The 25,608-nt window shown below is 39.9% G+C and overlaps 1 protein-coding gene across 1 annotated transcript in view; it reads left to right on the forward strand.

The window, feature by feature from the left end:
• Atm (ATM serine/threonine kinase) overlaps positions 1-22,110 on the forward strand; it is a 105,542-nt gene extending 83,432 nt beyond the window's left edge. The window contains exons 51-63 of the mRNA XM_028783614.1: positions 507-620; positions 920-1,078; positions 1,742-1,880; positions 1,979-2,061; positions 3,484-3,624; positions 4,506-4,622; positions 9,083-9,232; positions 12,749-12,914; positions 14,160-14,246; positions 16,082-16,196; positions 16,936-16,999; positions 18,609-18,745; positions 18,848-22,110. Coding sequence (XP_028639447.1) covers positions 507-620; positions 920-1,078; positions 1,742-1,880; positions 1,979-2,061; positions 3,484-3,624; positions 4,506-4,622; positions 9,083-9,232; positions 12,749-12,914; positions 14,160-14,246; positions 16,082-16,196; positions 16,936-16,999; positions 18,609-18,745; positions 18,848-19,031 — 1,656 coding nt within the window. The 3' untranslated portion in view covers positions 19,032-22,110. The remainder of the gene's footprint in view (positions 1-506; positions 621-919; positions 1,079-1,741; positions 1,881-1,978; positions 2,062-3,483; positions 3,625-4,505; positions 4,623-9,082; positions 9,233-12,748; positions 12,915-14,159; positions 14,247-16,081; positions 16,197-16,935; positions 17,000-18,608; positions 18,746-18,847) is intronic.
• Positions 22,111-25,608: the final 3,498 nt, after the last annotated feature.

A 25,608-nucleotide genomic window follows, 5' to 3' on the forward strand; every position in this document is an offset into this window, starting at 1 on the left:
ATATATATAGTCATTTAGTTTGAAAGTTAAAGATAAAATGTTTCTCCAGAATGAAAAGAATCTATTTAATCTATTAGAAACTGATCTGTTTTACCGTGTGTGTTAAACTTCATTACTTCTGGCATGTAGGGAAAAGAACTTGGGTTTGTTACCCCCTGACTTCTTGGGAGTTGAGGCCACAGTAGACTCAGATTCACATCTGTCCTCCCTGGAGTCACTAGAATGAATGTGGTGGTTAGCATACCCGCTCTGGATACACTGTGATTTAGGGCTAAGTATTTTTGTTATCACTGAATCACTAGGTGAATTTTACAATCACCTAGGCTTTTTGTTAGATAGACACTTTCAGATAGGCCAAGAAATAAGGAAAACTGTCTAGTTAGTAGTAAAGTTTCAACAGCCACTAGGTTGTACTTGTGGAGGACCATTATTTTAGGTACCATAGATATAAGATTATATTACACACACACATTTCTATATTTTGTGATTTTTTTTTTTAATGGCAGAAAGATGGAATGAAGATTTCATCCTATAAGTTTTTACCTCTCATGTATCAGTTGGCTGCTAGAATGGGGACCAAACTGACAGGAGGCCTAGGATTTCATGAAGTCCTCAATAATGTAAGTACACTTGAAGTCAAAATGTAATAATTACCTGTCTTTTCATAAAAATGAGAAATCAAGACATTAAATTTTCTCTTTCATTGCAGATAAGTTTGTCTCTTATTTCTGACATTTAGCTCTAGCCCTCTCTCTCTCTCTCTCTCTCTCTCTCTCTCTCTCTCTCACAGATAAACACACTCACGACTTACTATACAATAATGACATTAACTTGAATTTTGATGTACAGTAAAATAAAAAATATATATTTAAGGTTTTTTCTATTTGCATGAAGCTAATAGCTATTAATTTTCTGATAGCTAATCTCTAGGATTTCACTGGATCACCCCCATCACACTTTGTTCATTATACTGGCCTTAGCAAATGCCAACAAAGATGAATTTTTGAGCAAACCAGAGACAGCAAGAAGGAGTAGAATAACCAAAAATGCACCTAAAGAAAACTCTCAGCTTGATGAGGTATTTGGGTTAAATACAAGTACTCTTTTATGTTATGGTGGTCATCCTTTCCCAGAATATTCCTTTCTTAATTCTCAGAGACTTTAAGAATGTATGTTACTGGTAGTATTTAGATTCTATATTCCTTATTATGACAATGCCACCCAGAATTAGTTAACAATTCCTAAACATTTCCCAGACAATAAATATCAGTTTGATTTTGTTTTCTTGCAGCAATGGGCAAAGAAAAACCAGACTTTTAAAAAATATTTATTTATTTATTTATTTATTTATTTATTTATTTATTTGTAATGTGTTTGAGTGGTTGGCCTGTACCATGTGTATGTCTGGCACCTACAGAAGCCAGGAGAGGGTTTTGGATTCCCTGGACCTGGGGTTGCCACGTAGGTTGTGAGAGCCAAACCTTGGTCCTCTGAAAGAGCAGCAAGTGCTCTTAGCCACTGAGCCATCTCTCTGTTGCCCAGAAAAACAGATTTTTGAAAAGTACCCAAGTCATTAACCTTGAATTTTTATATGTGTATATTTCATTCACTGGGTGGGTGTTTTGTTCGTATCTAAGGAATTATAGCCTTTCCATTGTCTAGATCTGTGCATAAATTCTCTTTGTCTAGCTCCAAGAAGCTTAAATGCTCAGTGGTTCTTGTTCGTTGTTGTTGATGGTAGGATCGAACAGAGGCTGCAACGAAAATCATCCACAGCATCAGAAGTAAGAGATGTAAGATGGTGAAGGACATGGAGGCGCTCTGCGACGCTTACATCATACTGGCAAACTTGGATGCTTCTCAGTGGAGGACTCAGAGAAGTATGTGTGAAAGTATCACTGCTGCTGTTCCAGCCTGACCTGCAGTGATATTCCTCCGTTTACAGCTGCCACTAAAATCTCTTTATTTTTAAATGTAGAAGGCATCAATATTCCAGCCAACCAGCCAATCACTAAACTGAAGAATTTAGAAGATGTTGTTGTTCCCACTATGGAAATTAAGGTTATTTACTATTAAGTCTTGATTTTTTAATAAGATTAAATTATACATTAGTAGATTAAATTATTTGTAGAGCCTTTTTTTCAGTCCAAATGACTAATTATTGTATTTTCATATGTTTCACTTAGATATTGTCAGTTGTTTTTGTTTTTTTGTTTTTGTTTTTGTTTTTTTGTCTAAGCCTTAAAATAGTCACATACTTCTCCTGAGAATTCCTACTGTTCTATTTTATTGCTATTTTAACCCTAGGGACTGAACCTTTTTGTACTTTACATTTTTAAGGCAGGGTCTCACTGAGTTGCCTATGAACTTGCTTTGTAATTGAAGCAAGACTAGAACTTGACAGTCCTCCTGTCTCAGACTCCTGTGTACCTGATTGTGTCTCACTTTATCATTCCTGTTAAGTGCATGGCTGTGTTTCATGCCCGTGGTGATGAAACACTTTACCTCTAGTTTGCAGGTGTACAACAACATGCCATCATTTTTGTTGTCGTGTTGGTTTTTAGTAATTCAGTATGCAGTGGGATGTATTGGCTGTGACGTAACTGTAGTATTTAATAAAACAATAAGTGTTTAGTACTTTCAAGTTGCTGTGTGTACATACTAGACAGCTATTCACAGTGATCTTTTATTCCTACAAGTGCCATGTGTGCAGGATGTAAAGATTAGTGTTTTCATCACTCAGTTTGACACCTTATTGCATTATGCAGGTTAACAGATATAAACTATGTTGTTTAACTGAATATTTCTTCTTTACTTTTATTTTTACATGATGTTCTTGTGAATTAAATAATTTCTTATATTATTTAACATATGTAAATGACAACTGAGTTCTAGTTTCTCAGTAGTTTTTTCAGCAACACTATCTAGTTGACTTGAAATGCTGAAGTTTTATTAAAAGATGTTTTAAAAAGTAAACTATGTTAATATATAGTAAAGACACTTGCTGCCAAGCCTTTAAACCAGAGCTCAGCCTTGGTACCAGCGTGGTGACACACATATGTGTGGTCACCCAAATGCACACTCATACACACCAAGTAAATAAGCAAACATAATAAAAACCTATCAGTGTCATATATTCTAACTTTAACTAAACAAATTAGAAATTAGAAATCCAGTTTTTAGCCGGGCTGAGGTGGTGCACGCCTTTAATCCCAGCACTTGGGAGGCAGAGGCAGGTGGATTTCTGAGTTCGAGGCCAGCCTGGTCTACAGAGTGAGTTCCAGGACAGCCAAGGCTACACAGAGAAACCCTGTCTCGAAAAACCAAAAAAAAAAAAAAAGAAAGAAAGAAAGAAAAAAAGAAATCCAGTTTTTAATCAGCAATGTGTTATCATTTATAGCTCTGTTTACTATTTATAATTTGTTTTTCTTCCATGTTAACTGTTTGTCTGACCTATAATAATCATTTGTCATCATTTATTAGGTTGACCCCACAGGAGAATATGAAAATCTGGTGACTATAAAATCATTTAAAACAGAATTTCGCTTAGCCGGAGGCTTAAATTTACCCAAAATAATAGATTGTGTGGGTTCTGATGGTAAGGAAAGGAGACAGCTTGTCAAGGTGAGACTTCTTGATTTGGGTATAGTCCTTAGAGGGTTAATGACATCAATGGCGGGATGTTTTCTTCTTGCCTTATTTGGCTGTCTGGATCTAGCTTTATCCTGAATAATGATGGATAAGAAACATTTGTGAAGTAGAAACACAGCTTGGTAGGACCAAACTGGTTTTTTTGTGTGTGTCTTTCTCTTAAAGACTGTGATTTTTGTTTTGTTTCCTGCTTTTATGGATTAGAACAGGATTTTCATGCTCACCAGTTCTCTGCTTCTGAGTTAGAGCCCAGCTGTCCTTTAGGTTTTATTTAGGGTCTTGCTGAGCTTCCTGGGCGGGGCTTGAATTTAAGACCCTCCTGCCTCCAGCTCTGGAGAAGCTGAGACTGTAAATCGACACTACTGGGCTTAGCAGGTTCTTGCACAGTTGAATCAAGAGAAAGAATGCACACACTATGAACTTAATTGTAAAAACGGCTTTTGGTGGGGAGTAGAACAGATTTAAGGCCTGTGCTCAATATCCCGGGCCTGACACTGTGCCACCTGCTCCTGAGAAGTCAGCACTCCTTGCTTTGCACTGCTCGCTTAGGTGCTTTGGGGCTCTTGCTGAGAAATGAAATATTACTTTATTTGGGTGTTTTGTATTGTGCCTCCAGGTGAGGGAGTTCAGTTACTAGAGAAGCAGCTAAGAGAAACTTGGCCTTTTGTATCAATCTGCTTCCCAGTTTAATAGTTTTTTTTTTTTTTAATGAAAAATGACAGTAGGTATTAATTATTCAAGAGATTCCGAAGATGAGCATAAAACTCAGATTGACTTGTTCTGCCTCTTCTTAGATGACTCTGTGTGCTTATAATAAAGTAAACTGTGCCTGTTTATGTCTGGTTGTTCTGAAGGGTCGTGATGACCTGAGGCAAGATGCTGTCATGCAGCAGGTTTTCCAGATGTGCAATACACTACTGCAGAGAAACACTGAGACTAGAAAGAGGAAACTGACTATCTGCACATACAAGGTAACTTGTGTTCCTACAGGAAGGAAGCTTGTGTTCTGCGGCTTCTCCAAGGGAGGTGCACTGTTTGAACCAAGGATGAGCAAATGTTTGCTGTGAAGGTCTCTTGTATATTTTTAATTTTTATTCATGACTTTTTAAAATCTGTGAAGTCATTCTTTGTTCATAAGCTGTACAGAAATAGACCGATGCTGATTTTGCCTCAGAGGCTATAGATTGCCGTTCTCTAGTTGGGCAATACAACTTTAATTTTCATGTTAGTATTATTTAATGTTATATGCCATTAGACATTTTCTACAGAAATAGTCTCCCTTTATTGTGTTAAATAGTGTACTGTAGGGATTATGATGCCGTTTATATGTGCATGGTTCATTTCGGTTGTTTCTGGGCTTGTGTTACTACACACAGTGACACTCTGCATTGAACAGATGAAGTGTTTCGTTCTTATTTCAGGTTAATCTATTGGAAAAATTTCTAGAAATTGGATTGCTAGGTGAGAAGACACTGCAGCTGTAGTTTGGCAGATTTTACTAGAGGACGGTAATGGAGTTACACCCCTTTCCATTTTCTCCACGATTCACTTGAGAAATCCTCGAGTCCTTTTATTCCTTAGCTGATCTCATTAGCTGATTGTTTCTCCTAAGAGATGAAGGTTCCCTAGGTTTGTCCTTTTCTGGCTTTGTTTCCACATTCTCTTCCCATCTCTGTCCTCTGTCACTGCTGTCTCAGGACTTCTTGCTGCTGCACTTTTCTTTCCCCAGAAAGATAGGGACAACCTGACAAGTGTTTAGTTCACTTCTAGTCAAGAACCAGCTCTTTTCCGAACAGTCTCAGTAGCTGTTTCTTTTACTTTCAGAAGGCTAGACGCTGCAAGTATTCTCTCTAGAAACTCCAATATCTTACCAGGAGCTAACATTAATACTTGTTTAAATAGACATTGGAAAAGTGTCCATCCCCTTCACAACAGTTAAGGAGTATATATCATTGTGCTCACTGCAGCAGCACAGATACTAAAATTGGACCAGTACCAAGAAAATTAACGTGGTCCCTGTATAAGAATAGGGGAAAGGGGTTTTGGGACCCCACTTGAGGTTTAATAATAAAGATGCAGAGATATCTGTATAGTTTAAGGCTGTTAGCCTTTTTGCTGGGCAGTCTAGTGTCTCAGCTAGCTTCTAACTTAACCTAACTGCTGTCATGTCACCACCATTTGGCAAGCTTGCCCCCTCCAACCCCTCTCTGTACATCCCTGCTTTGTTTTTGTTCATGGTTCTGTCCCTGCCAAGACATTCTGCCTACTTATGCTCCATCTCCAGCCACCAGCTCTTTATTTAACAAAATCACGTTTCTTTCTCCTAAAATAAAAAAAAGCTATTAGCACATTTTACTCATTCTGAGCCGAGCAGCAGCAGGACCACACTCAGTCCATATGGTAGTGTCGCCTTTTGACCAGATTGAAGACAATGTGACCTTCCATGACCTCCCCCGTGGCAGCTTGCTTTTTAGTAATCTCAGAGAGTCCTCTTTTTGGGCAGGTGAGGAAGAGATAAACATTTACTTATAGAAAGGACAATACCAAATATCCTGCCAGCATTTGACACTGCTGGCACTGCAGTTAACAATTGAAAATACAGTGGCACATCTAGTACACCATTTGATAGAATGTGTGTAGGTCCAGGCCGTCCCTGTGTAACAGGAATAAACTGCCTAGAAGTGGTGTTGACAAGTACAGGAATGGATTTAAAAAGTAGGAAAATATAAGACAAGCTAAGATATATTTTTTTTTAAAGAATTATTTATTTTATGTATATGTATACACTGTAGCTGTTTTCATACACACCAGAAGAGGGCATCAGATACCATTACAGATCTTGTGAGCCATCATGTGGTTGCTGGGAATTGAACTCAGGACCTCAGGAAGAGCAATCAGTGCTCTTAACCGCTGAGCCAACTCTCCAGCCTAAGATATGTCTTAAATGGAATGGCATTGAAAAATATCAGCTTATTTGAAAATAATGTATGATAGTAAAATTTCAATAAAAATTTTTAAATGAGTATTAAATGCTTGCCTATCAGGAATAAGACTGAGTTCGAGATCCTGCACTGAGGTGGGGTGCAAATGGGACTGGAGAAAGTCAATAAAACTGAATAAGCCTTAAAACATTTTCTGGTATACATTTCTAAAAACCCAATGTATATGCTACCAACTGAATTACATCCCCAGCCCAATAGATGTTTTTAAGACATTCTCAATTAATGTTAAAACCAAAGTTAAAGGTCAGTAAAAGCTCTTTTGTTGTTCTTGTTGTTTAAGATTTATCTGATGTGTATGAGTGTTTCCTTCACATACATACCTGTCCACCACATGTGTGCCTGGTGCCCTCAGAAGTCAGATTTCTGAAACCAGAGTTGTGAACTGCCATATAGACACCGGGAACAAATGAATCCAGGTCCTCTGTAAGAGCAACAGGCGCTCTTAACAGCTAACTATTCTCCAGCCCCAAAAGCCTTTTATCTTTTAAATGTAGTTCAGGTTGTTAGTTTAAGAATCTGGGCGCGGGTTTGGACAGAAAACACAAGGCCGATCTGGTTCCACGGGAAGGGGTTTATTTAGGGAGAGGAGGGGGAGAGAGAAGTGGAGGAAATGGCGGGGAAGCGAAGAGAAGAGAAAGAGAGCGAGGTTGGGGCAGTCTCTCTCTCTCTCTCTCTTTTTTTTTTTTTTTTGTTGTTTGTTTGTTTGTTTTTCGAGACAGGGTTTCTCTGTGTAGCCCTGGCTGTCCTGGAACTCACTCTGTAGACCAGGCTGGCCTTGAACTCAGAAATCCGCCTGCCTCTGCCTCCCAAGTGCTGGGATTAAAGGCGTGTGCCACCACCGCCTGGCAATGGCCTCAATTATTTAAGTGGGTGATGACATGTAACTTCTCAGGTGCGGGTGAGCGAGACAGGTGAATTCTGGGAGTGGTTTCCTCAATAACGATGTAGGAGTCGCCTGGCCCCTGAATATGACATCACTGGGTTCAGACTTATACTAACAATTAGTACTCAAGCATTAATTAGCAGCCATCGACACTTGTAGGATTTCTGTTTCCTTCTTCCAGTTGTTCTCTCCCTGCTTCCCTTCTTTATCCATCCCTACCCCATCTTTGTCACTGTGTGTGCTGGAGGCCAGGTTTCCTAGAGCTCAGACTGACTTCAAATTCAGTATGTAGCTGAGGATGACCTTGAACTCCTGATCTTCCTGTCACTTTGGATAGTTATTAACTTAGCAGTGTTTGCTCAACCAAGTTAAAGATAGTACCTTCCCTGCCACCCTGTTATTTCATTCCTAGCTTATATATTTACCAGTAGACAGTGGTAGACAATGACTACAGCAATACTCCAGGGAAATTGTGAGGGTCTCTACAAACTCTGTAACTGGCAGAGTGTCAGTCTGCAAGAGGCAGGAAGGAAGTCTTGTTCAACATGACTCAGTAACCAGTGTTGGATCACACTTTGAGAGTCTGACATCAGTTATTTAATTTAGGCATATTTAAGAACAACCCAACTTGGGAAAACATTTCCTGGTGATAATCAATTCCATGTACACAACAGAGTTTAGAACATGACTACATCAAAACTCTTGTAAATTCAAGTGACATAAAGATAGTCTCTCAATTACATTAACTGAGAATGCAGGCTCAAGGTATAAATGTTCATAAGGGTCTTAGGGAAGATAATGCTATAGATTAACTGAGATAAACAAGGTCAGGTAAGTGTCTGGGGAGCTGGTACAGCCTGGCCAGATGGACAGCACAGGATTCACCAGGCTGTTGACTGTCTCTGCTCCTAGCCTCCTGGGCAGAAAACAGGTTCTCTATATCTCCCTTTGAAAAGACAACTCCGGTTCCTCTAGTGCTTATCCACGAGCACGTCTACCTAAATGTCTACATAAACTCTCTTAGTAAAATGTCTCATTTTACTAATGCTAAAATTGAGACCACAGGTAGAAGTAATTATTTTTCTGGATGAAATATCCTAAGTTTCATGGGTAACAAAAGTGTAATTAACATAGCAGAGGCTGAGGCAGGAGCATCACAGGTTCAAGGATCGTAGACTACATAGTGAGATCCTGTTTCAGAAAACAGAAAAAATGAAAGCAGAGTTCATCCTCTACTAAATGAACAAATTCATATGGATCAATTACAGATAATGATGAGTATCATTAACAGGAGTGATCTCTCAGAGAATGGTGGGTAGTGAGAGACAGATGGTTTCTCTCAAGGCTCAGCAGAAGCTAGAAAGTTCTTTTTTTTTTTTTTTTTTTGAGACTAGGTTTTTGCATGCTTTCTTTCACGGGGCTTTCCCTCCTGTAGGCAGAAATGTTAATAAATCCTGAGAAAACACTTTGTACTGGCTGATGGTAAATGATCATTGACACTTCTTTAATGTTTTTCTGTAATCAGAGGTATTTGATTTCATCTCAGGTGGTTCCCCTCTCTCAGCGAAGTGGTGTTCTTGAGTGGTGCACAGGAACCATCCCTATTGGTGAATATCTTGTTAATAACGAAGAAGGTGCTCATAAAAGATACAGGCCAAATGATTTCAGTCCCTATCAGTGCCAAAAGAAAATGATGGTAAGTTGGAAAGCCCTTTAAGTAGTTTATAAGGCCACCCGATGTTACAAAATACAAGATATATAACTTTATGAGATAATTGAAGATAAGTAAAAACAAGATGTAAACTTACCAAGATGAGTGTATGTGTGAGTGAAATGGGAAGGTATTTGAACAGTATAAAGGGAGGAGGCATGTGTCCTTACAGACCACGTAAGCTTGGTAAGTTTTAAGAAGGGATAGATGACGCTGGAGTTTGTAACTGACCGAAAAAAGCACAGGTTTGCTGTAAAATGTTTGCAAGCATTTATCCTGCAGCTGAAAAAAGACCTTTGTGAAAAATTAGGATCTCAGATTTGCTTTTTAGGGGGAGGGGAGCATTGAGGCAGGGTCTCTCTAATTCTGGCTATCCAGAAGCTCAGGATGTAGACCAGTCTGGCTTGGAACTGGCTTGGAGATCCACCTGCCTCTGCTCATGAGTGCTAGTATTAAAAGCATGTGCCATCATGCCTGGCTTCAGATTTACATTTTAGGAAGGTAATTCTAACAGTAATCTATGTTGTGGTTTTGAATTAAGGGTAATTATTATTTGAATTAAGGCTAATTAATGTTAGAAATGAAGAATTGTGGGTAAAAAGAGAGCGACACATTAAAGAGGCAAGACTGATAGGATTTGATTGATGAGAAGTGACAGTATACTGTTAGAGAAAGACGTTAGGAAAATACAAGGTCCTTCTGAATAGGACTTGAGTCACTCAGAAGTGGTGTCAGCAGCTGACAAATAGGATCATGTGAAACTAAAAAGCATCTTTAAGTAAAAGAATGAGGTAATTAAATGAAAAGGCAGCTTCCAGGATGGGAGAAAGTCTTTGCCAACTCTGTATCTGACAGAAGCCTAATAGCTAGAATAAAGAAAGAACTTAAAAAAAAAGAAAGAAAACAAATGACCAAGTCAGTAGATAGGCAGCAAATGAACTGTTAGGTGAAACCTGAACCAACATGTAAACTACTTAACATTGAAATGCTCTCCTACCCAAGTCAGAGTGATAAGGAGCACTGGGCGGTGGTGGCCCACGCCTTTAATCCCAGCACTTGGGAGGCAGAGGCAGGCGGATTTCTGAGTTCGAGAATTCGAGGCTAGCCTGTCTACAGAGTGAGTTCCAGGACAGCCAGGACTACACAGAGAAACCCTGTCTTGAAAAAACAAAAACAAAAAAAAAAAAAATGATAAGGAACCTGCAGAGATGGCTCAGCAGATAAAAAGGTTCCCACTGCTAAGCCTGACCACCTGAGTTCAAATCACAGGACCTACATCCTGGGTAGAAAGAGAGCACCAAGCCCCACAGGCTCTGCTCTTGACTGACACATGTGCATTTTGGTACATGTATTCCTAGCACCACCACACACACAGTAAATAAAAATGTAATAAAACTGGGCTGGAGAGATGGCTGATGGGTTAAGAGTGCTTGATACTCTTGCAGAGGACCTGGCTTCAATTCTCAGTACTTGCATGGTGGCTCACAATTATCCTGAACCCCATTCCAGGGGGCCCAACAGGTACCCGTATGCTGCACATATATGCATGCAGGAAAAACATCCATACATATAAAGTAAAATAAAACAAAAAAAGGAATAAAACACAACAAATGCATAGATGCCCTTATATACTGCTGTTGGTGATGTAAACTATTTCAGCCACTGTGGAAGTTAATGTGGAGGTTTCTCAAAAACCTAAAACACATCTGTTGAATGACCCAGCTATACTGTTCCTGAACCTGAAGGATTCCCAGGTAGTCATAGTATCTAAATTCTAGAACCAATCTAGGTGTCAAGCAATAGGAATCAATAAAGAAAATGGAAAAAAAAATAAGGCTTAAAGAAGAATGAAATTATGTTGTTTGCAGAAAAATGGTTGCCGCTGAAGATAATACTAAGTTAATTAAACCAACTCAGACAGATGTATAATTTTTCAAATTTGTGGTTCCTAGATTTAAAAAAAATATGTATATATAAAATGAAAGTGAGCAGAACTGTAATTTTTTAGGGATGGTAAAGGGGAGAGTAACAAGTAAGAAAAGAGAGAGAGAGAGAGGGAACAGGCTGGGAGGATACTCAGTATGGTATCTATACCTTATCCATTAAGTAAACAACAAGAACAGTGTGCAGAAAGGTGTGCTATTCCCAGTTTCCTAGACAGTGAGGCTTGCTGCTGCGTTTGGATTTGCAAGATTCAAATGAGGATGTTGAGTCGGGAATGGAGTGGTACATCATCACTCAGGTTAACTAGAGGTGTCTGGTGTGGGGTTGTTAGCGCTCGCGTGGGTGGAGTTGTGGATCCTGCAGCTCCCGGGAGCAGAAGCGTGGGATTTTGACTGAGTTCACTCCACGGAGCAACGGGGAGATGCGGAGATCTCACTCAGTCTGAGGTCCCTCTGGGGCAGGGCTTCTGAGTGGGGGTCTTTGGGTTGAGGTGGCTGACCCAGAGGCCAATTGTTTTGGTCTTTGAGCTCCCAGATGCTACTAGGAGCCACAGAAGAACAGAGACTGGGGGCATATGGGCTGGACTGGCCTGCAGCCAAGAGGAATGAGGGGGAGGGAAACCCCAACAGTCCCCCACCCTCAGGATTGAGACTTTGTTACCAGGACTTGCTTGGCTGGGTCAGCTAGCTTGCTTGAATTGGCGGCCTCTGAGGTGGAATGCAGAGGAGTCCTCTAGCGGGAGATTAGATGGCTGTGGCTCATTAGCTAAAGGCCTTCTCCATAGTTCTCCACAGCGGGGGCCCAAAGACACAAGGAAGTCCATGGTTCCAAAAGGTTTATTGTCATGGCAGAAAGTAGATGAATCTGTTTACACACACCTCCCCCCCCCCATCTCAGGGCAGACCTGAGTTAAATAGGGAGGGAGGAGGGTCTGGGAAGGAATACTTAATTGGCTATGCCCTCTGGCCTTCAGGTATCTCAGGCCTGTAGTCATTTCACTACCTGTGGAGGGGCTGCCCTACGTGACTGAAAGGCATGGATCAATGGGGGTCTTTGGCCGAGTGTCAGGAGCCTAGGGTATGCTATCCCTTGTAGGGTCTCCAGCCACCTCTAGTCAGTGCTCCACCAGAAACCAAGCTATCCTTTTCACGTCCCACAGTCTGGGCCAGGTTAGGACACCATTCTCAAATGGACGGACACTGAGCCCACTGATGTTGGCTTCAGGAACATAGTCCATGGAGAGGTTTTAGAGGGCAGAATTCCAGTGTCATCCTGTGACACCACCAGAGATTGCTGGGAGTACATCTAGCATATCCCATGTCATTCATCTATATTACAAGAACCTTCAAATTAGAATTTAGTTAAAGAGAGGATCCTAATGCGATTATCACTTGAATTAAAGGTTTTCCTGACTGGATTGCTAACTTCTTGTGGATAGAGTGTCTTTTTCACCTTTTATTGCCCCTATAATCTACTAGCTATTTCATCTCAAAGCATTGTGGGTATTAGCTGAGTGAGCATAATACTGAAAACATGTTATAAATGTTCTGTTTAAAGGAAGTGCAAAAGAAGTCTTTTGAAGAGAAATATGATACCTTCATGACTATTTGCCAAAACTTTGAACCAGTTTTTCGTTACTTCTGCATGGAAAAATTCTTGGACCCAGCTGTTTGGTTTGAGAAACGGTTGGCATATACGCGCAGTGTGGCCACGTCTTCTATTGGTAATCCTGTAGATCTTACATATTGATCACATAACTGCATCTGTCTTACCAGGAGATGGTAGTGGTAATGGTAGTTGTTACTAAAACTGTCCTCACAAGGAGATCATATGTTTGTTCATGCTGATTGTTGTTAGCTTGCAACCATCTTTACAGAAGAGAATTCTACTCTGAGGTAGAGAAATAAAATGAGTTTAGGTATGGTTTTTAATGTAGTGAATGTGGTTTATTTTCTCTCCCTTCGATATACATTTTTTAGATTTTCTTTGGAAAATAAAACCTTTGATTTTGTCATTTGACTTCGTAATCTTCTGCAGAAAATTACTAATTCATTTTGCTTACTCAGAAGTTGTGATATGTGTTTAAATACTTGATATACAACATATGTTTTGACTTTTTAATTCTTATGAGATTGGAGTAAAGTTAGTTAAAGCCGTTAACATCCTAGAACATGAGAACTGACATAAATATGGAGACTGTCTCATGTTAATTTGCAACTAAAGCAGTTCCTTCTGCCACTGCTGTGCTGTAGAGTGGCAGGGCATGCGTGCTTAGGTGAGGTCCTCAGTGCTTGTGAGAACCTCTTCTGACATGGAAATCTTTAACTGGATTAAAGTGGCTTGGTTTATAAACAAGAGAGCCGACTCAATTTAACAGTAGGGCCAGCCAGACATGATGGCATCCTTACTCCCTACCCCATGGTTTTTCTGCAACACTGCACGCTTTCTCTTATCAGGTTAAAGGTATTTCAAGGCATGCTATTATCTGTCCTAAAAAATAGAATGCATTATGCCTGCACAGGCACCCGGGGAAATAGAGTTTCTGGTCAGCATAGTTTATCAGGCAGAGGAAAGCCTCACTGTTAATGATGAAGGTACCAATCACTGCATCTCTTGGTTTGTAAGGACACTTAAGAAAAGTCTGAGTGTTCTGCACAGGCCCAGGTAACTTAGGGTCTCCAGCCTTAACCACACAAATTTCAGAGGAAATCTATGGTTTTTTTTTTTATAAAGAGAAAGTATTTTTAGCGACTCATCTATCTGTAAAATGTAATGTGCATTAAAGCATCTGGCCAGATTTTACTTAAACTCTACACCCTATTCACTGTATATAATTTCCTTTAAGTAGCTTTAAAGTCTAAACTACTTAAAAGTTGAATAGAGTCAATTATGCTAGTTAAGATTATAGTTGAGTATGATATAGTTGACTTTAGATTTCACATGATTGGTTTTGGTTTTCTTTTTCTAGTTGGTTACATCCTTGGACTTGGCGATAGGCATGTACAGAATATCTTGATAAACGAGCAGTCAGCAGAACTTGTACATATAGATCTGGGTGAGTAATAAAAGATGTATAGCTTTCACTAATATTTTGTCATCAAAGACTGTTTGGCTACCAGCATATTACAAATATGAGGAAGTCAGGCACATCAGCAGGAAGATATAACAAGATTTTATTTTTTAAGCGTAAGCACTCATGAAAGGAGACGCTGCATCCCCCTGTGACAGTGAGTAAATGTCACTGTAAGAGGTGTCAGTTGAGTCATATCCTCAAGACAAGAAGGAAGGGTGATTGAGAAGATGGAGATCTAAAAACTGAGGACAGGGTGATTAATGATATTACTAGAGGGAACTTTGCCAGTAATTAAGTAGCCTGAGACAGAGCATGGTAGTAGACTGAAAAGATGGGCTACAGAGTTTTGACTTTTAATCTGCTAGATGGTGGGAAGTAAAAAATATTTAGCCAGCAGATAATGGTGTTTGTAATTTTCTGAGTAGTTTGGGCCAGGAAGTTAAGAGAGAACATGATAGCGTGGGCATGAAATGATGACAGTTGGGACTGGAGTTGTTGTGACAAGGATCTGAGGACATTTTGTAGTAGGCCGTGCCATTGAAGTCAGTGGTACAGAGTAGACTGGAATTTCCAGACATCCAAAGCATCTAACAAAGCAGTACAGCAGATCTCATAAACAAAACATGATGAGTTTTGTGCATTATTTCAAAACATTAGTGAGATTTCCAGATAGCAGTGGTGGCTCAATAAAAAGAGTTTGGATGTCATGGCAAGTCTAACTCATCAGCTATAGAGACGGCTGAGTCACTGGGCTGGACAGACTCTGACCTCACACTGAAGCATTGGCAATGTTAGTACTGAAAGCCTAAACTACAGTGGGCTTTGTTAGCACATGACTATAATCCCAGCACTTAAAAGGCTGAAGCAGGAAGATTGCTATGAGTTCAAAGACAGCTTAGGCTATATAGGGAGTTTCAGACCAGTCTGGGCTATAAAATGAGGACCCCCCCACCTCCACCCTATATCAAAACAAAAAAACAAAAGTAAGTCTCACAAACCAAGAGGAGGGGTATCTTAGCTGCTAAGCCATCTCTTCACACATCAAAGGACATGATCCTGTGGTCCTAGAAAAGGCAGCTTTTAAGCCACAGGAGGAAAATACTCCAGGAAGGCAATAATAAAGTCCAGTATTATCTGCAGCAGACAGTTGGAATGAATGCAATGGTTTCAGTTATATAATTCATTTGATAGGACAATTATAAAACTAAGCACATTCGTGGTAATTAGATGAATAGAGATATCGGCAAGCCCTGTGAGGAAAGTACAGGTGAGGCTCTAAAGACCATGTGAGAGAGAGATCTCTAGGTGATGGATTGCTAGTGTCTTGGTTGTACCAGTGTCCATATCCTGACTGTGATACTATACCATGATTTTCTACTATCATGGGAAAAACAGAAAATATGTAGGGTGATCTTTTTGCATTATTTCTTAGAATTACATGTGAATCTGTAATTACCTCAAAATCAGCATATGAGTCTGAATCTCAAAACTTTTTTTCAATTTGAAATGTTTTAAAACATTTGATACATAAGTCTTCTTACATTTTAAACATACTAGTTATCCAGTTTTAAAAATCATCCTTTAATGTGCCTTCCTTTGTCAAGAAGCTGTTACTGTTGAATTTGATTTGGTTCTCATAGATAATGAAGCTGAAATACGCAGGAGAAGCAAAAATAGAATTATATTTTTTTCATTTATCCAGGACTACTAGAGCATGAGTAACAGATGATTTGCTGCCTTTGCAGAGCTAGCATGTACTTACAGAGACAGTGTATCAGCCCGCCAGACTTGCTTACCTCATGTCTTTTTTATTTTAGGAGTGGCTTTTGAACAGGGGAAGATCCTTCCCACTCCAGAAACAGTTCCTTTTAGACTCAGCAGAGACATTGTGGACGGGATGGGCATCACCGGTGTGGAAGGTGTCTTCAGAAGGTAGGGACGGGAAGCAGGCAGTTTTTGCTATTGAAACTATTCAGCCGGGCGGTGGCGCACGCCTTTAATCCCAGCACTTGGGAGGCAGAGACAGGCGGATTTCTGAGTTCGAGGCCAGCCTGGACTACAGAGTGAGTTCCAGGACAGCCAGGACTACACAGAGAAACCCTGTCTCGGAAAAAAAAAAAAACAAAAACAAAAACTATTCAGCTTGTAGATTTAGATAGATGATGCACAGTGTTTTATAGTAGTAAGGAAAAGACCCTTGGTACAGGCACTGATAGTTTGTTTTGTTTGTTTGTTTTGAGGGGTGGTTTTTGGCCACCTTGGTGTTAACGTGTGTGGTCATACCTAACCTCCTCTGGAAGAGGCCCACTTCTCTGTTATTCCTCAGTCTTAGCTGACTCACTCTTGTTTTTGCTGTTTTGTTGATGTTTATGGTTGAGGATATTAAAAAGATGGTGGTTTTATCTGAAAGAACCATATTTTGGTATAACTCCCAGCCAAAGATTTTGCTGTCCTTTTGGTTCTCCCAGTAAAGATCCACAGTCTCAGCTTGTCAAAGTAAATTAATAGCCACTTCAGTAATCAAGACAAAGTGTTTCATAGTAGTACTGTCCTCTTTGTAAGTGCTAAGCTTAGGAAACATCCACACACATATGTGTAAGTGCATGCAGGCAAAGAAGGAATGAAATACTGGTGTCTACAGAATCCATGATTGTAATGTTTCCCCATGCAGGTGCTGTGAAAAGACAATGGAAGTTATGCGTAGCTCTCAGGAAACCCTGCTAACCATTGTAGAGGTAAAGCATGCATCTGCATTCCTTTGTCTTGGACAGCAGCAGGAAGGGGCACAGTGAACATCTTCATACATCACAAAGATTGGGGTTAGAAATGGTTCTAGTCCCCTCATATTTCTTGCAGTATTATAGCATTGTTAAGTAACCTCCAATCTCTAATAAATTAATGAGTACTTTGATGTCTTAGACATCCCACATGGGCCTGAGAAGATGACTCAGTTGGCAAAGTTCTTGTCCCACCAGCATGAGGGCCTGAGTTTGGATCCCCAGAACTCATGTCAAACCTAGCATAGTGGTAAATGCCTACAGTCCCAGTACTGGGGAGGCAGAGCTGGGAAAACCTCTGGGACTCTTGGCTAGCAAGTCTAGCCAAACCGGTGAGTTTCCATTCAATGATAGACACTGTCTCAAAAAATAAAGAAGAAAAGTGATTGAAGAAAGCACCTGGCATTAACCTCTGGTTTCCAGACACACTCACACACTTGATTATGTATATATACATACAGGTATGTCTGTATGCATCCTCTATAGGGTTACTTTGAGATTGGTTTCCATGAAGAGAAATCAATAATAATGTTTCAATTTCCCTACAAATCTCAGAGCTAATTTAGATGGAAATCAGAGTGTCAGCCTTGTTAGTGGTAAGCATAACTGAAGAGATTTGCTGTTGAGGCTCCTACAGTGCCTGTTTGCTATTTAGCTTTGAGACAGTTCACCTGAATGGAGCTGTGGCCTGTAGAATATTTTACACGTTTAAATCTGGTTCGTCATTTCATGTTGACCTAGGCCAGAGAGGGAAGAAAGTCATGCTTACAACATTAATTCTACCCAAGTGAGAATTGTGTGCCTCTGGCAATCATTTGCAATCTGGTAAGGATGTGTGAGATAAGAGCGCAGCTGTTTCCTGCACAGGAAAATACATACAAGAAGTAGACTACAGGCCTGGCTGGCTGCACACAAGTGTCGTCTGTACTGCTTCTGAAGAGTAGATGCTAACTGAGTTTAAACCAGATTTCTGGGGATACAGTAGGACCATGGGTGTTTTATAAATGACTCTCCCTGCTGGCAGGATTGAGAGTCATTCATAGCTCACTGACACTGTTAAACCTGTGATAACAAGAGTAGAATTGTGGCCGGGTGGTGGTGGCGCACGCCTTTAATCCCAGCACTTGGGAGGCAGAGGCAGGCGGATTTCTGAGTTCGAGGCCAGCCTGGTCTACAGAGTGAGTTCCAGGACAGCCAGTACTACACAGAGAAACCCTGTCTCGAAAAACAAAAAAAAAAGAGTAGAATTGTGTCCTTTAGAAGATTCAATTAACAGATTGCCACAGTGGTCTGAATGAGGGAACTGCATCTGAGAAATTATTTCTGTCTCCACCTACAAGGCCTGTATCATTTTAAAACCACCCCACCCCTACCCCACCACCCAGCCACATACAGAGTTCTGTGCTGCCCTTGGTAAATCAGTCCAGATTTCTGATAGTCAGTTGCTCTTTTTCCTACACACAGTTTCCCATTCCCTGCTGTTGGTGACTGGTGTTACTTTATAATGTGGTTCTGTTGATTTTAATTACATAATCAAAATGCACATTGTTCTGTTTTTCCTGTTTAGGTTCTTTTGTACGATCCACTCTTTGATTGGACTATGAATCCTTTAAAAGCTTTCTATCTACAGCAGAGGCCGGAAGATGAGTCCGACCTCCATTCCACCCCCAATGCAGATGATCAAGAGTGCAAACGAAGTCTTAGGTGGGAGATTCCAGGATGCACCCGTTGTTACTTAGCTTTTCTTGTTCTCAGGCCCTCAAGGGTTGTACATCATTATAACTTTTGTGTTTTTTTTATCACTAGTGATACTGACCAGAGTTTCAACAAAGTAGCTGAGCGTGTCTTGATGAGATTGCAAGAGAAACTGAAAGGCGTGGAGGAAGGCACTGTGCTTAGTGTGGGTGGACAGGTGAACCTGCTTATCCAGCAGGCCATGGATCCCAAAAATCTCAGCCGACTCTTCCCAGGATGGAAAGCTTGGGTGTGACCTTCAGTAGAGGAATTTCTCTTAAACTCAGACTTGAGAAATGACATCTCACCTAGCATATATTTGGATAGGAATTACCTAAGTGAATAACTGCTTTTGAACCAGTTTTCTACTTGATTGATCACCACCCAAATATTACTGTTTCTGCTCTCTTCTGTTAGAGGTAATGGTTACCTGTAGGATCATGCTTGTGTTACTCCAGTGGGATCACCCCATACACACTCAACTGCAAACAGTGGGAGCAGCAGAGAGAACTTTACTTCTGGTGTACATTAAGATGAGTTCGTAACTTCTGCTCTGAACAGTCTTTAATTAAAGCATGTTTTCCAGACATGTCACACATGTGACATGTCAGACGTGGGCATGTCACACACATTAAGAATGAAGTACTTAATAATACTTTTTAAGAGGGACTCTTTAAAATTGTAACTGTCAATATATCATGGGAATCCCACATTAGAATGAATGTTGGACTGGAATATGGCTCAGTGGTGGAACTTTTGCCTAACCTGTATAAAGGCCCCATATTCAGACCAGAATTGCAGAATCAAGAGAACAAAAAAATAGAGCGTGTTGAAAACAAGCAGTATAGATTGAACATCCTTAATTCTGAAGTCTAAAACATGAAATGTTTTGGTGCCCAAAACTTTCTGACATATTGGACACATTTTAGACTTGTATATTAGGCACATAGCTAGTCTTAGTCTGCACAAATGCTTCACAACCTGAAGATGTCTAAAACTGAAAGAAAGCAACTCTGGTCCTTGGTATTTTTAGGAGGGGACACCAAAGAAATGTTCTGATTTCAAGCCAGGTATGGTAGCACACACATGTAATCCTTGTACTCCAGAGAATCTCTGAGTTCAAGTCCAGCCTGGTCTGCAGAACAAGTTCCAGGACTGTCAGGGCTACACAGAGAAACCCTGTCTCTAAAACCAAAACAGAAGAACGTTCTGCTTTCAGTAGCAAGGTCACTCAGCATTCCCAGCTGATGAGTATAGCTTGGTGGTGGTTGAAGTGAACTCTGTGTTCTCTCTCTTAGGCCCTTCGGTATTTCCATTACTATATTTTTCTCTTATGTTTCTCCTAGTTCATAAATTCTCCTGTTTAACTACATCGAATCTCATCTATTAATCTGTTTGTTGGATTCTTTCAAAAATTGTTTTTCGGGGTTGACAAAAGTCTGATGATTTGAGTCCATCCCCAGAGTCCATGTAAAAGGTAAAAGGGGAGAACCAGGAAAGCTGTCCTCTGACCTCCACACACATACCATGTCATGTACTTGCCTGTATACACACACCCACAACAATAAAGTATACAACTTTTTTACAAAGGGAAAAGTATGTGCCCTGGAGCTAACAGATCCACCTCCTCGGGCCTCCCAAGTGTTGGTGTTAAAGGTATGCACCACCACATTCTGCTTAATTAACTCATCAAGTCCTTTTCTGTCACTAACCATCTTAAACATCTTGTTGTGAGCTCTCTGATAGTTTTGTTAAGGCAAGTGCTGGGTGATTGTATTGTTGATTCTTGAGTTTGGGGCTAATTGGTCTTTTTGTCATTTTGAAAGGTATGCTCACTCATACACACACTCCCACACACGGTGTGTGGGAGTCCTGAGTGGCCTGGGTTAAGAGGGATTTGTCCAGATAATTTTCTTCTGTCTCATTCTCAGGGATTTTACTGACGTTTCTTGGCTCCAGGGCTTTAGATCTCAGGAGTGGTGTAGATTTCTGTGAGCAGAAGAGTCTTTCAGGCCACAGTAGACCTACGATTTCTATGCTAATGGTCATAATGTTTTATTGATGCCACTTAAAATGAAAGTTAAACTTGTGTCTCACCATGGGACCAGGGTGAAGGGAGATGCATTTAATGCATCTCCATTGCAAGCTTGATTACATACATACATACATACATACATACATACATACATACATACATGGTATTTGTATTTGTTTGTGTGCGTGCACACACTGCACACACAAAACCAAACTCCTTTTGGTTTTGGTAAACTGCTATGAAATTGTTCTGCATTTCAACTTTCTTCTTTGTGTATTTTGTAAGTATTGCTTAAATGGATATTTGGTATCTACTTGACTTCTGGAAACCAAATGAATGTAATGAACTTAGAATGTCTTTAAGCAAGTGTTGATATCTTCACGGATGGAGAAAGATAATTAGATAATGGCTAGCTAAATGAATTTGTAATGTTTTTGTAGTTAATGCACTGAAGAGGTTAGAATAATATGATTGACTCATTCTTTACCCTTGAATAATATTCCATAAACAGAATCTTTTCAGATTTCTTCAGTAGCTTTGAAAAATCTATATCTGATTTTTCAGATAAACCTAGAAGCAGCTAATTTAAAGGTGAAAAAGGTAGGAAATAATAAGTTAGAAAATATTTTGACAGCTTGAGTAAGATGGCCAGTTACCAGGAGCCAATGAGTGATAGATTTATAGGTTATTAAAACTCAGGTATTTTCTTTATGCTGAGTACCTGACATGTCTATCAGCAGCACCTCTGATTCTTACAACAGAACTTGGTAATATTCATGATGGTGTCACAGATTGTCTGGAGAAAGGTTATTTGCCTGAGGCCGGAAGATGCTGCACATGGTCCTCACAAGTCAGTGAGGAGCAAGGAGACGCTGCTAGCAAAGAGACAGCCATCTGTCTGCAGTAGAGGAAGCAGCACCCTCTTCCAGCCCTGTGCTCCTGTACCCCTCGAGTGCTCCCCAGTCAGGTCCTAAGGCTATCATCATCATAGTGCTCAATTAAAACGGGGAAAAAGGATGTGCACCTAGAAATCCATCACGAATTTAAATGTGGTAAAAGGAGTAAAAGCCAAAAGGAAGAACTTTCAGCACCTTAAAGTGTATAATAACTGTCTTTTTTAAGTAGAAGGCCAGTGTGAAATAGAAAACGTGCCATTTCAAATGTTACAGTTGCACCTTAATACAATTATGTATTTTATGTAGATTGGTTTAGTGCTAGTAAATGTGGGTTTTGGTTATACTGTTACCTGAATTACCAATTTTTTTAAAATAAAGAACTATATAAGTATATGCTGACTATACAGTCGTGTGTCCATTTTATGAAATATTTGAGTGTTGTGTGTGCCAGGCATGGGGCTAGTTTCTAGAGAGACAACAGTGAGCTCAGAGTCCAGGCAAGAAGGGTGGCTGCTGCTGCTGCTGCTGCTGCTGCTGCTGCTGCTGCTGCTGCTGCTGCTGCTGCGTGATCACCAGCCGGTCCAGGACATGCATTCCAGTCTGTGTGTCTGGTAATTTTCTTAATTAGCTTGTAACAGGAAGGCAAATGAACAGTGTTCTTTACTTTCACTTATAAAATGATCTAGTTGACTTTCCTCAAATCTAAAAAACTAAAGATCCTAATACCCTAAATGTGTTTCATTTTATCATGTTCTAAAATAAATTCCTTCCTTTTGAGGGTTTCATGTTCCTCTGTGCAGCTTCTAGCAAAATGAATTTTGTGTACACTGTAGTCAATGTATCCAGAAAGATTGGAATCAGAACTGGTAGAGATCTCATATAATGAAAATTATTCTTTGGAATAAAACCCCATACTTTGGTGTAACAGGATGTGTGGTCTTATGTATGGTGGGAGTAAGAGGTCTTAGGAGACCTCTGTTTTAGTCGATCATATATGCTATAAATATTTTTTTCCTCCCAGATGTAATACTATTTTGTTTCTTTGTCTTCCTTTACTCTTGTGGCTGCATCCTCAGTTTGGTGCAGTACAGAAGCAATCATGTTTGAACAGTCCTGTGCCTGATGGCTAATACTCAGTAGTGTATTGTTCTAAAGCAGAAGTTCTAAAACAGGTGATTTTTGCCTTGTTTGTACTTTCAAAACATAAAAAACTTTTATTCTGTTAGGTACAAAATGGCCATGTCTTCACTTGTAACAACTAGGGACACACAACCTTTCACACTTTTTTTTTTTTTTGGTGTGGTTTCCTTTTGCTGAATAGTCATGATGACTGAGTATTTTGCAGTATTTCTGCTCCTCTCCTGGCTGCATGATATTATTGCTAATCTGTTTTGTCAGTGATCACTTGTCATCACCGTTTCACTGATGGCTAAAGGACTTCCCTTCATTCCTAGACCTTCCTGAATGTTACCACTCCTTACAGTTCTTACTGAGGAGATCGTGCTTACTTATATTACATTTCTTCCTAGGCACCTTCATAGTTTTGATAGGCTATCTCTTCAGACTTTTCTTATTTAAAATTTGTTACTTTCCACGGACATTTCATCTAATAATCAGAGATAAATAATCAGAGATAATCAGAGATAAACTCTTATTCTTTCTAGAAACGTACGCAGGTTCATTAGGAACAGTGATTCTCAGCCTTCCCAATGCTATGACTCATGTACAGTTCCTCATGTAGTGGTGAATCCAACCATAAAATTACTTTGTTGCTACTTCAGAACTGTAATTTTGCTACTGTTATAAGTTGTCATGTAAATTATCTGTGTTTTCTGATGGTCTTAGGAGACCTCTGTTTTAGTCGATCATATATGCTATAAATATTTTTTTCCTCCCAGATGTAATACTATTTTGTTTCTTTGTCTTCCTTTACTCTTGTGGCTGCATCCTCAGTTTGGTGCAGTACAGAAGCAATCATGTTTGAACAGTCCTGTGGCTGATGGCTAATACTCAGGTGCCAGTGTTTCCGATTTCCTGCAGGGTGTTTTATGAGGCATCTATGTCACTTTTCTTGTTAAAGAAATTCCTTCTCATACCTAGACTGCTGTGAAGTTTTGTGGTGAGTGAACCATGATTAAGGCATATTGATTGTGTGTGTGCATATGTAAACCTATCGATCATGTCTGCTCTCTGTTCTCCATGGGGCGATGTCCTCCTTCCTGCAACCACCGTGTCTTCTTTCATATGTCACGGTTGCTTTTGTACTCTCAGGTCTTGCTTCCATGTGACAGACAGCATACAATATTAATTTTGCTTAACATGATGCCCTTCAGATCCATTTTGCCACAGATGATGGGTGACATGGTATTATTCTTTTTATGGACAAATAGTACTCAGATACACACACACACACACACACACACACACATATACACACATTTCTTTTTCTAGAAGAGGATGATTGATTGATGAGAAATATTTAAATCACCATTACCTGCATTAGGACGTGTCTGTCCCTTTATGTTAGTAACAGTCCTCCTTGCTGAGAACATGGTGCCTTGCTCTGTTCTTAAGCTTCTTATTTTGGGGCTCACTAGTTTTCAGTGAGATCTTAGGTCTGGATAGGTCAAGCCAAAAATGGCTACATGCAGGCTCAATTTTATCCTGCTATTAACAAACCTTCTGTAAAGGAAACTGTGAAGGCAAATCCATTCACATCAGTTATAAATAAAATACCTTGGAGTAAATTCATCTGAGGTTCGAAAGACCTCTACTGTGGAAATTACAGAGCGCTGATGAAAGTCACATACCAGACAAAGAAGTCTATAGACTCCATCCAACCCTTTTAAAAATACGAGGAGCATCCTTTAGAGAACTAGAAAAATCACAAAATTCATACAGAAAACCAGCATGCCGGTAGCTAAGAACAAAAATCTTGAAAGGATTACAGGGCATGCTTGAGTTACAATAATGAAAACTTGATGGCCCCAGAGATAAAGATACATACCCCGCTAAGCTGATTCTACACCGATGTTCAAAACATGTCATGTTGACCTAGGCACCATTTCCTTATTTCCATTGGTGCTGATAAACTATATTTTAATGCAGAAGATTTAAAGATTCCCTGTGTCTCGCCCTATACCAAAATCAACTCAAATGTGTTAAGACCTAAAGGTTAGATACAAAACTATTACAAGAAAACTGGCAACATAAGACAGTAGTAGGAGTAAAGACTTTCTTGATGGACCCTTAATGCACAGAAAACACAAAAGTGACAGACTGAGGAATCACACCGACCAAAACACTCATGTGAAGCAACAAAGTCATAAGAATGGAGAGACGGCTTACAGGTTTTAGTAAAAATACTTGCCAATTATTCATCTAAAAGGAGTCAATATCAAGAATACATTAAAAAAGATTTTTTAGAAATGTCATCAAAACCACAAGATGCTGTCATGCTATAAACAATGCTCATTATCATACTCTAGACAAAATGTGCCGATATGGAGAATAGGATAGGACAGGCAAAGTGAATTCGCAGTGTGCCTCAGCACTGTCACTTCTCAGTGTGTCTCCAAAGGAAGTCAGGACACCAAAGACATTCATGCACTCTACATGCACTGCGGCACCATGCACCCAAAGGTGCCAAACTAAACCAGATGGAGAGACATCAGCTGCCCTGATTTGGTTGGTACATGTCATATACATACTGTGAGATACACCATTCTCCATAAATGTGTAAATGGTTACCTGTGCAGAATTAAAAAGAAAAAAAACAAAACACTTCAGTGAATGCTTCCGGAAGACAAGTGAAGGTCGTTTGGAGGAGGAGTGTTCAGTGAGCGAGCCCTGAGCTGAGCAACTGCCCTACAAGCAAAACCGTATTTGAAATTTTTAATGCC

This window comes from Grammomys surdaster, unplaced genomic scaffold, assembly GCF_004785775.1.
Source record: "Grammomys surdaster isolate TR1022 unplaced genomic scaffold, NIH_TR_1.0 1162, whole genome shotgun sequence".
Lineage (NCBI taxonomy): Eukaryota > Metazoa > Chordata > Mammalia > Rodentia > Muridae > Grammomys > Grammomys surdaster.